Source organism: Megascapheus bottae, chromosome 14, assembly GCF_031878675.1.
Source record: "Megascapheus bottae isolate mThoBot1 chromosome 14, mThoBot2.hap1, whole genome shotgun sequence".
Classification (NCBI taxonomy): domain Eukaryota; kingdom Metazoa; phylum Chordata; class Mammalia; order Rodentia; family Geomyidae; genus Megascapheus; species Megascapheus bottae.
The window spans coordinates 6,787,804-6,798,922 of NC_143522.1; the positions used below are offsets into that span (position 1 = coordinate 6,787,804).

General features: G+C 40.1%; 1 protein-coding gene and 1 long non-coding RNA gene across 9 annotated transcripts in view; one reads left to right on the plus strand and one right to left on the minus strand.

Annotated features, from left to right (window-relative positions):
- Nucleotides 1–1,963, plus strand: part of Gphn (gephyrin) — a 337,298-nt gene extending 335,335 nt beyond the window's left edge. For all 8 annotated transcript variants that reach the window (XM_090344303.1, XM_090344305.1, XM_090344307.1 and 5 more), the window contains one exon: nt 975–1,963. In XM_090344303.1, coding sequence (XP_090200429.1) covers nt 975–1,108 — 134 coding nt within the window. In that variant the 3' untranslated portion in view covers nt 1,109–1,963. The remainder of the gene's footprint in view (nt 1–974) is intronic.
- Nucleotides 685–11,069, minus strand: LOC150054580 (uncharacterized). Its single transcript, XR_016537561.1, has 2 exons — nt 10,939–11,069; nt 685–1,162 (listed from the first exon to the last, which is right to left on the minus strand). It is a non-coding gene; the product is annotated as an uncharacterized LOC150054580 (long non-coding RNA).
- Nucleotides 11,070–11,119: the final 50 nt, after the last annotated feature.

Below are 11,119 nucleotides of genomic sequence, written 5' to 3' on the forward strand. Positions count from 1 at the left end.
AGAAGGCATCCATGCTGTTCATACCCACAATCATACCTATGTGGGACAGAGGTATGAGAATTGTAGTTCAAGGAAAGTTAGAAAAACCCCACCACAATAAACAAGCAGTTGTAGTGGTCCAGGTCTGTAATGCCAACTATGCAGGATGTGGAGATAGGAAAGACCATGGTCCAAAATCAACCACCACCCAAGGTAAAGAGTTATGAAATCCTAAAGCTAAAAGTGCTAGAGGTATGGATCAAGTGGTAGAGTACCTGCCTAATAAATATATAGCCCTGAGTTCAAACTCCTGTACCGTCACAAAAGAAAAATGTTACATAAAGTGTTACTCCTTTCTTTTTGAAAGGTTAAACAAACTAAATCCCTAAACAGTATACCAAACAGGACTTTTGATTCAGTACCACAAAAACCGTATTATTCTTCAAACAAAGATACTATAACAAGTGCAATCAAGTAGCTAATGTGGTGACCAAGTACTGTATTCAAATTGGATTCTAATGTAGTTAGCAGGACTCTAGTCAGGTTACCTAAGATATTTTCAAGTCTGTGAGCACCAGATAGGATAGAGAAGTACCTATTATCTTGTCCAGTACTTGCTGAAGAAACAGAAGCTGCTGCTGCTGTTCTTATTGTAATCATAAATTTTAGAAGCCTCTCTTTCCACACATTGAACACTTCAACCTAAACTGGGAAAATTCTGTGGCATTTTATATAGTGCTATAACTTCCTGATTTTATTCTCCTAAACAAGCATTTCTTGTGTTTATTTTTTAAAGTTTTGGCAAAAAAGATGTAGGATCTAATATAAAAAGGTGTAGGATATAATATATAGCCACCTAAAAAGATCCTGGGAAGTTTGGTTCTCTCTCTTCCTCTTGAAGCTCTGCATTTGTGTTTGTCTGTTTAAGTCTTCGAGGGTTCTGAATCCATATCCCATCATGCTTATGCTGCTGTAATGAGAGAATTTCATTCCAGGTAATCAGATGAGCAGCCGTCTGATGAGCATGCGCAGCGCCAATGGACTACTGATGCTACCTCCAAAGACAGAGCAGTACGTGGAGCTCCACAAGGGCGAGGTGGTGGACGTCATGGTCATCGGACGGCTATGATAGTCACCAGCAGGAGAAAGCTTTGATGCATGTCCACATATCATTGACTGTATCCTGTAATATGCAACGGCACAGCTAGTTTTTCTGATTTGGATAAAAGTTGATCTGTATAGTCAACATCTTGAACTATATTTCAAATGAATTTAACTATCTTTTAAAGAAAACAACACCTAAGAATAAATCTTAACAGACAACTCTATTCTGATTATATCAAAGCAAATTTTTCCTTTCTTGCAAATTGCTTTGTGTGTTCAATGCTAGGTCTGATAGCGATAGCTTTTAGTAGACAGCAGTAGGTGCCTGCAGAACTTGTGTTTTTCTCATCTTTAAAATACAACTACTTATGCTCTTAAATCAAGGCTGTCTGCTTATTTATACTAGCGTAGGCAACACTTGAATTTCCCTTCTTAGTATGCTTCATAACCGCTTTACAGAGACCTTTTGCTTGTTCTTTATCACGTATCTCGTGTTTCTGTGCACTGTGCCAAAAGAAGAGTGACTGGGTGGAGAACCCTCCCTGCAGAGCGCCCAGGGGAGCCTCTCATCCCAGCAGCCCCTTGGCACAGCACTCTTGGGCAGTAACTGGATACCTTTTATTTGAACAAACAAACTGGGGGGGGGGGGGGAGAAATGCTTCCTTAAGTGCTGACAGCCTTTTTAATCAACACATTTAAAATTGTACAGAACAACAAAAACTAAATCAAAGACTGATCTTGTACAGATATTAGTGTTACCAGCATTCATGTGGAAATCAAGAGCAAAGACAAAACAATGTTAAACAACTCTGTACCATAACATTTTCTGTAATGATACTGAAACTTAATGAATAAAAAAATCCTTGATCATTATTTAAAATTTTTATTGTGTTAGCCTCATTCTTAAGAGAAAGATTACCATGCTTCTGATGGATTTCTGCCTAGATAAGAGGAATAGCTAAGGTATACCACCAAAGTAGAATGCTAAAAGGGATGTTTAAAATGTGGTATAATTTAACTTATCTTGCTGTAGTATTTGTTTAAAAAACAGCATTCAGTTCTCTAGCATTGTGAAAACGCAGACTAGAAAATAAGAGAACTGTAGTTTGCCTACTCTATCCAGGGGTAGTTGGAGAACAGCACATTTCAGTACTTAATGATTTCACTTAAAAGTAAACTCCTATTTTAGATTCCACAAAAGCAAATTGCAAATATGTATGTTCTTTGAAATGAAAAAAAATAGTGGAGATTCAGAAAATTGCAGATGAAGTACCTAGAAGGTGTTCTTAAATCATGTTTGAAATAACGTAGGAACCAGGGAAATCTGTTGGCCATAAAATAAAATAAATTCCATCATACAGAATAACTCTAAAACCTGGGAAACTTTTCAGATGATGGTAATAGAGAGCTATTAGATGCTGTCGAGTGTGCTTAGTAAAGCAGACTGCAAAGCTAGCCTACTAGGAAGCCAGGTGTCAAGTGACAATGACAAAGGCAAGTAACTAACAAATATTTTTATCAATGCTCAGGTCTCCAGTGTTGAAAGTGGCCTTTTGTTTTTTTAAGTTTTCTTTTGTATGTACAATTGAAGAAAAGATTAGTTAATAGGGGTCAATGGAAAACAGCCTTTTACCCACATTTATTCAAGAAGTGTTAAGCACTTACTGTGTGCTTCTGTACAAAGTATTTTATGCCATATTCACAGAAATGAATAAGACACAGTAGTTCATATTACACTTGAGCAGGGAAATAAAATGTGTAACCATATTTTATATGTTTGACAATGTATGATAGTATATAAAATGTCACAAATGCCTTATAATTATAATTAGTAAAACTCAAATGAGACTTTCCCAAAGGGTAAACTTTTAAGGGGTAAAATGACATTTTAGTGGGGCTTGTAGGAAGGATAGAATTTTTATTTATTTACAGTTACATTCGCCAGGTAGTTGGTGCATTACTCCTCACGCATTAATACCCCTTCTCATGTTTTTGTCCCCATTTCCCTCCTCTCACCCCCTGGAAGGATAGAATTTTTAATATAATGGTACAGGAAAAAAAGAATATTCCAAAACTAGAGACTTATAAAGTATGAGTAACTTATCTAAGTGTTGGGGATTGAACTCAGGTCCTCCTGCACTCTGCTACTGAACCAAATTCAAAACCCAATAACTATTATTTTTATTACAGAAAGTAAGGTCCACAAAGGCAGGATCCCTCTCCCTCTCCCTCTCCCGCTTCCCCTCCCCCGCCCCCTCCCCCTCTCCCTCTCTCGCTGCAGGCATGGAGCTTGATTTCAGAGCCTACACACTATCTCTAGTTTCTTTGCTCAAGGCTAGTGCTCTACCAATTTGACCCACAGCTCCACTTCCAGTTTTTTTGACAGTCCTGAGGCTTGAATTTAGGTCCTGAGCACTGTCCTTGGGCTTTCTCAAAGCTAGTACTCGACCACCTGAGCCACAGCACCACTTCAGGCTTTTTCTATGTATATTGTAACAAGGAATCAAACCTGGGTCTTTGTGCATGCTAGGCAAGCACTCTACCACTAGGCCATGCTCCTAGTCCCCTATTTCCAGTTTTTGAGTGGAAATAAGGGTCTCACAGGGACTTTTGCTGGGGCTGGCTTCCAACCATGATCCTTGGACTTGAGCCTCCTGAGTAGCTAGAATTACAAGTGTGAGCCACCATTGCCCAGCAAGGCAGGGATTTTTTTTTTTTTTTTTTTTTTTTTGCCAGTCCTGGGCTTAAGCTCAGGTCCTTAGGTTTTCTCAAGGCAAGAGCTCTACCACTTGAGCCTCAGCACCACTTCCAGCTTTTTTCTATGTATGTGGTACCGAGGAATCGAGCCTGGGTCTTTGTGCATGCTAGGCAAGCACTCTACCACTAGGCTACACTCCCAGCCCCAAGGCAGGGATATTTTGTTCACGGAAATTACACCAAACCCTTGAAAAAGTTCCTGGCTTATGTATGTATATGTAAGCATCAGTAGATGTTTATCCAATAAAACGTATGGAGCTTATATATCAGGTACATTTTACAACATCTCATGGTTTTTATGGCTATGATACAGATGAGGAAATGAGAGCATAGAAATTAAGAAACCTGTCCATAGGATAAGGGAAAAACAAGGCTTCAAATTTAGCAATCTGACTGAAAATCCATATCCTTACACATAAACTATTTTAAAACGTTGATACAAGATTTTGTAAGGCAAAAATGCCAAAACTATAAAGTTCTTGAATGCCAAGTTAATGCATCTAGATTTATTCCAGAAGCGTAAACCTAAAACTATTAAGAGGTATTTGATCAGGGAATTTTCAGTCAGAGGTGTCCTTTGAGGAAAAATTTCCTGACACCATTCAGGAAAACAAGTTAAACAATGAGCAACTGCAGTGAGAGTATGAGTCAGAAAGTGAGGGAGGCCGTGCAGGCCCGGGGTGGGGTGTTGATGAAGGAGATCAGAGCAGGTGAGTGTGCTCCTGAAGGTAAGAATGGACAGAATTTCACCACTGACCTCAAATGTGTAAAGTTAAAACTACTAATGAGAAAGAAAAGTGAATTCTGTGAAGGAACATTTGGCAATGCAAGATAAGAGTTCACAAAGAGACACTGGCTAGATACAACCTTGATAACTGTTCACATCATGATCTACAAGGCTGCCCAGGAAAGGTTTGCCAAGACAAGAGGACAGGGCCTTGGTGTGCTAGAAGAAGCAGCTGTGGAATGAGCTAAGGAAAGAACAATTTGTAGAAGAGAAGATATGGAAGTGCAGCATCTCACAGACCAAGGAGGAGAGAGAAGGAAGAAGAGTCAAGAAAAGAAGCAAGGCAGGAAATACAATCAACTGTCAAATGCCCACAAGGATGAAGTCTCAAGAGGATTGAGCAGTCAGTCATTTGTGAGTTATGAAGGTACAATTTCAAAGGGCAGATGTGGTAGATAAATGAAAAGGAGAGAGGGAAGAGTGCAGACAATAATGCAATGTATACACTACATTGAATGGGGTGGGTCGGGAAAAGTGGGTGGGAACATTGAAAGGGACAAAACTGATCAAGGTGCATTGTATTCATTCACTGCTTTGTTGATTGATAACTTTTGTACAACTACATAAAGATGGTTTTAAAACCAAAATAGAAACTATAAACTCTTCAGAACATGTGCATGAGAAAGGAAATCACAAAATTATGTCTTATAGAAATAAATATAATTTATTTTGAACTTGTACATGAGAAAAGAAAGATAAGATGGTATCTCAAACTGGTAAGTGTAAAAGGAAAGTTTTCTACTTGCGGGTTTTGGAAAAGCATGAAACAACACTGTTGGATCTATAAAAATGGACTATGGGTCCTAAATGGAGAAAGAAAAGGGAGAATGGGTGGATTTAAGGAACCTGATAGCTCAATCCACTGACAAAGAGAAGAAGCCATTTTCCTTCCAAACTAGAAAAAGGAAAACACAAGTCATTTGAAGTGGATACAAGAGGAATTTATAAGTGGAGGGTTGTTGAAATGGTTCTTGGCACAGCAAGGATCAACATCATTTAATGTATTTGCATGTATTTTCCCAAAGTTATTTAAAAATTCTTATCTTCATAGCTCATATTTAAGTCTATAGAAGATGTGTTCAGATTCTTACAAGTTTCTAGACGTTAACCACACTTTGCTCTATGTTTTAGTTGTTTCAACTGTATTAACATAATGCTTAAAAGAACTAAAGCAAATTGTTTACCAAGTAATGTTGCTCACTGATGTTCCATTTTTAAAATTGCTTTAAAAACTATTTGCTAACTATTTGTAGATCAAACCAATTTATCAACTCTTGATCTTCATGAAATACTTATAAGTCATTTATCATTCCCAATTATAAAGAGTGGGGTTTACTTAAGAATTCAAAGCAAATAAATGTGTGCCTTGCTCTTCTGGTGATGGTGGGGATACATTAAGAAATGAAGTGTACTCTAACAAGCTTATAAGAAATATTATGCTTGACTCTTAAGAGAACTACTTTGGTGCAAAGTTTTTTGATGACCTAAAATCAAGAGGCTAAAGTATTACTCAGTCTAGCTAGGCACTAGTGGCTCATGCATGTAATCCTAGCTATTCAGGAACTGAGATCTGAGGATCAGAGATGGGGCAGGAAATCCCATGAGATTCTTATCTTCAATTAAGTACCAAAAAAACTAGAAGGGGAGCTGTGGTTCAAGTGGTAAAGCACTAGCCTTGAGCAATAAAAGTAAGCGGGGCCAAGATGCTGAATTCAAGCCCCAGGACCACACACACACACACGCACACACACACATGCACGCACGCACGTGCACACAGGCACAATCACTCAGTTCTGGCCATTGCTTGTTTGAGCAGTAACCAATGTATAGGCTTTTGTAATCATTCAGTTTTTACAAGTCATTAAGTTCCTATACTACGCCAAGCTCCCTGGTAGACAATGAGGATGCAACAATGAATGACACTGCTGATATCCAAGTGAAAGAGCTGGATTGTAAATGGGAGGAAAAATACTTTAAATATAGGTTAGAACAGTGATACTAGACACTGTGGAAAACGAATTATACAACTTGTAGGTTGGGAAGGGAGGGAAAATCTGGGAGAGAGCAAAAAAATGCACTCATTACCTTATTATGTAAGTGTAACCCCTTTGTACATCAACTCTACAAGAACAATAAAATATATTTTAAAAAATTAAAAAAGATATATAGATACAGATATAGATATATAGGTTAGTGTGAAGAAAATCTAATGATTTCTTAGAGGGTGTTAGACAGTGACTGGAGTTCTAAAGCAGATTCAGTGGCAGTGGCAGGTGAGACCTTTTTTAAAGGCAGGAATCACATTAAGAAAGATGCTATTAAGTGATTTTAATGTATGAATAAGTGAACTCAATGTTGGAGGCCTAGGAAAAGCACAATTATAAGCACAGAATACAAAACCCAATTTCTAGAGAAATCAGCTGGCACAATATGGCCAGGGTTGAGAAGAAGAGGTTACAGTTCAGATTTAGAACCTCAGAGGTCAAAACCTTCAGAGCAAGGGAGCTCTCTGACAGCACTAAGGAAAGGGCCCTGCCCAGCTGCAGCATTTGAAGTGTGGGGGGAAAAATGCAGGCTTGAAGCATTTGCTGTTACCAAGGTAACAATGACTGAAACAACAAGCCAAGTCCCTTTCCCCTCCCACTGCTTCCAAGCTCCTTTAATGCAATCTATTGTCCAATTTAACAGAAAGCCAGCAGGTTCTCCTGCTGTCCTCCAGAAGTGTAGTTCCCAGAGCTCCCGGCCACAGCACCACAATGCAGTCTGTCATGGTGGATTTGTAGCTGAGAAACAATCACACACCAAGTGATCCAGACAAGACTCCTCACATGGCGACATTTGAGCTGGGCTCTGAAGAATTAAAAAAAAAAAGAAAAAAAAAAGCTCTATTATAAAGAGCTGCAAGAGAAGCACAGAGGAAAGGGCTAAAGGATACAACAGCAGGAAAGAGAATAGGATGGAGGAAAATAGTCTTAAATAGAGTGGAGAGAACTCGAAGTCAGGATGAAGCTGACTGCACTCACCAATGTCAGTTTTGGAGTATGGTACTTCATGCATGCCCCTGCCTTGTGCCCTTGGGGGTCACAAATTCCAAGAGCAGTCAGCAGCCACTGAAGGGTTAAAGAAGTTATTCAGTAAATGCCAACTGAATGCAAGTTGCCATTCTAAACAAAGGTTCCTCCAAACAAGGAACTCATTCTCTGCCTCCCACACCCACTCCTGGTTAATGAAACCACCCTCCATCCAGTTTCACAAACCAGAAATTGGTGAGTTGTCTCACTTCACAGCCCCTACATCCATGAGTCACCAAATTCTGTCTCTGCTAACAATTCCCACATTAACCCCTTCCTTGTCACTGTTGCTGCCACTGTCTTGGGTCTTCACCACTAGAACTGCTCTGCTCTGCTCAAATCCATCCTCCCCTATCCCACCCCACCTTTCTTCGAATCCTGGGGCTTGATCTCAGGCCTGGGCACTATCCCTGAGCTCTTGTGCTCAACGCTAGCACTCTATCACTTTGATCCACAGATGCATATCTGGTTTTCTGGAAGTTAACTAGAGATAATAGTCTTATAGACTTTCCTGCCTAGGCTGACTCTGAACTGCAGGCCTCACTCAGATCGCAGGTTCTGGAGTAATCCAAGATGAAACCACTGATATCCCGCTTTCACATCTGTCCTTTAGGTCGACATCACTGTGATCATTCCAGACCACAAATCCCCCTATGTAATGACTACTAGACAATTTCTACAGTGATCATTTGGCAGTACAAATTTCTATGAAAGACCTCCACAATCCAAGGTTGGAGAAATTCTCCAACCTTGTTTTTTGCCTCCTCTCCTGGCTTTATGGAAGAGTAGGCTGTTTGCAGTTCTGTGCTCAAATCTGGTTATTTCATGCCTCCATGCCTTTGCTCAAGCTGACTAATCTTTTAGGAATTTGCCTGGGATAAAGACATGGAGCTCAGTGGTAGAGCACTGGCCTAGCAGGTGCAAGGCTCTAGACTTACAAAGAGAAAAGAAAAATGTAAGCCTTAATTTAGGCATTATCCTCTCTAGAAAGAAATCTCCATATTAGGCAAAATGCCCCATATTGATATTCTCCCTGGCACCCCTTTATCCATTATTGTATCACCCTGAAAATAATCTGTTCACATGGTTCCTTCCCCCACCCCCACCCCGATGGGAAGGAAGTTCCCTGAAGGCAGAGACTACTCATTTTTGTAGGCAGTATAGTAAATAGTCAGTACTCATTACTGAACTGACCAATGGAATTGACCTTGCACCACATTTACCAGGGAGCCAAAGACTGCCTGGGAGGAAACCTTTGCATCCCCAGCTTAGAGTATGCAGCCTTGGGCAGGAGTGAGGGAACAAGAGAAGAGGCCTTATTGGTCATGGAGGTCTCCTGAACAAAGCACTTCAAATTCAGATGTAATAACATTATCTCCAAATGAAGTCAAATTTCATCAGCATTTCAAAGATAAATATTTTAAATGTACTATAATGTTTATTTCCCTCTCTTGGAACTTTTTCCACTTTTTAATGTATCAGTAGCTTCAAACAAAAAGTATTTCATCAAGCTACTTCAGAATTAAATTAATGTCTTCAATAATGAAGAAACCAGATGTAGGCAAAAATATTTTCCTGGCCTTGGGAGAGAAGAAGATCATGTGTTTATGTAATAAATATGCTGAACGGAGAAACAGATTAGAAAGCCAGTGAATAGTCCCAGTAGTCTGCAAATCTGTCCATCTCCGTATCAATAGTACTAAGCATAAACTGTGGGAAGCAGAGAAGCTACAGCAAAAATAACAGGAGCATCCCTCCAGCCTCATAGAGAGAGGCAGCCTTTGCCTAGAGACTGAGCCAGTTACACGTGTGGAAGTCATTCCAGAGTCTGTGTCATTGCTACGGAAGGTGCTCACAGCCCTGGGCTCTGCCTCTGGGGAAGCTTCCTGACAGCGATGCTATGGAAGTAGATAGCAGTGGCCCCCGCCATCCACATCTGTCCCAAAGGGCAGCCACAGTTCTTGTCAGAGAAACACCATTATTTGGCTTTATTTATTTATTTATTTATTTATTTATTTATTTTTGCCAGTCCTGGGCTTGAGCTCAGGGCCTGAGCACTATCCTTGGACTTTCTCAAGGCTAGAGCTCTACCACTTGAGCCTCAGCACCATTTCCAGCTTTTTTTCTATGTATGTGGTACCAAGGAATCGAACCCGGGTCTTCGTGCATGCTAGGCAAGCACTCTACCACTAGGCCAAACTCTCGGCCCTAGCTTATTTATTTTTATTTGTTCCACACTTTTAGTAGCATCAAATAGTTCATTTTGGCATGTCCATAGATGTATGAAACGTATCTTACCAGACTTATCCCTCTTCTCCATCACTCTTCCTCATTTCTCTCTCTCCTCTTCCCAAACTAGCTTCATGACTCCATCTTCACAAATGTGAAGAAAATATTTTGGCCTATCCACCCTCCCCTCCCACAGATATGCACACCCCACACAGAACTTGTTTAACATTCCTGTCATTTTTAAGCTTATGTTAATTGTTCAAAAAGATTTTAGTATGGCATTTCATCTATGCACATAAACACTTTTAGGCCATACTTGAATCATGGCCTTCCCCACCCCCCCCCATCATGTTTATTCTGAGAAACAAATATTCTGAGCCTTGTCAAAAGCAAGCACTTGAATCTAGAACATAGGGACCCAAGTAAAGTAAATTCACCAAGGAACGGCAACCTCCCAGGCCTGGATGGCCAGCCAGCATCCCATGGGCCTCACCCCATGAGCAGGAAAAGAGGTAGTTTACAAAGGGCATCTGCAAGGTCTGACTAAAACACACACACATGAAAGAGGATGGAAGGGAAAGGATCTCCTAAACACACAAAAGGTCATGACAACCTAATCACATTCTCAAGGGAGGAGAGGCCTTCAGAGGGAGGAGGTAATGTATTTATGTTCATTGAATTAGTTGTTCATTCACTGACCACACAATTGCTGGGTGATAATGCTAGCCCAGGTCCAGAATATATTAGATGTAAATATAAAGATACAGCATCCAGGATGTGCATCTGGCCTTCAACTCTGTATCTCAGCAAAGTTGCCCTGGAAGAATGGTATCTATTCTTCTGAAATTCTTCTTCACAGAGGTTTTAAGATTTTCACATATGTTTAAGTTTCAGGGAGACAATAATATATACTTTCAACTAAATGATAAATGATATGGGGTGGGTTTTTTTTAATCTTTCTCAGACAACATATTTTTCCCATCATACTATTACTAAATAGATTATTCTCACTAATGAAATCCTGGAAACTTCTCAGCCATCAGAACCACCCGCCAGCTGCCTGGCTCCACAGGAGTGCTGACTGCAGTCATCTCAGAGGACTGGTGGACAGGCTTCCCCTCCCCTGTGCTCCACTCTTACTTCAGAGCCATGTCAGCCCATTGTGATGCAGGTGTAAATAGAACAATGCCCA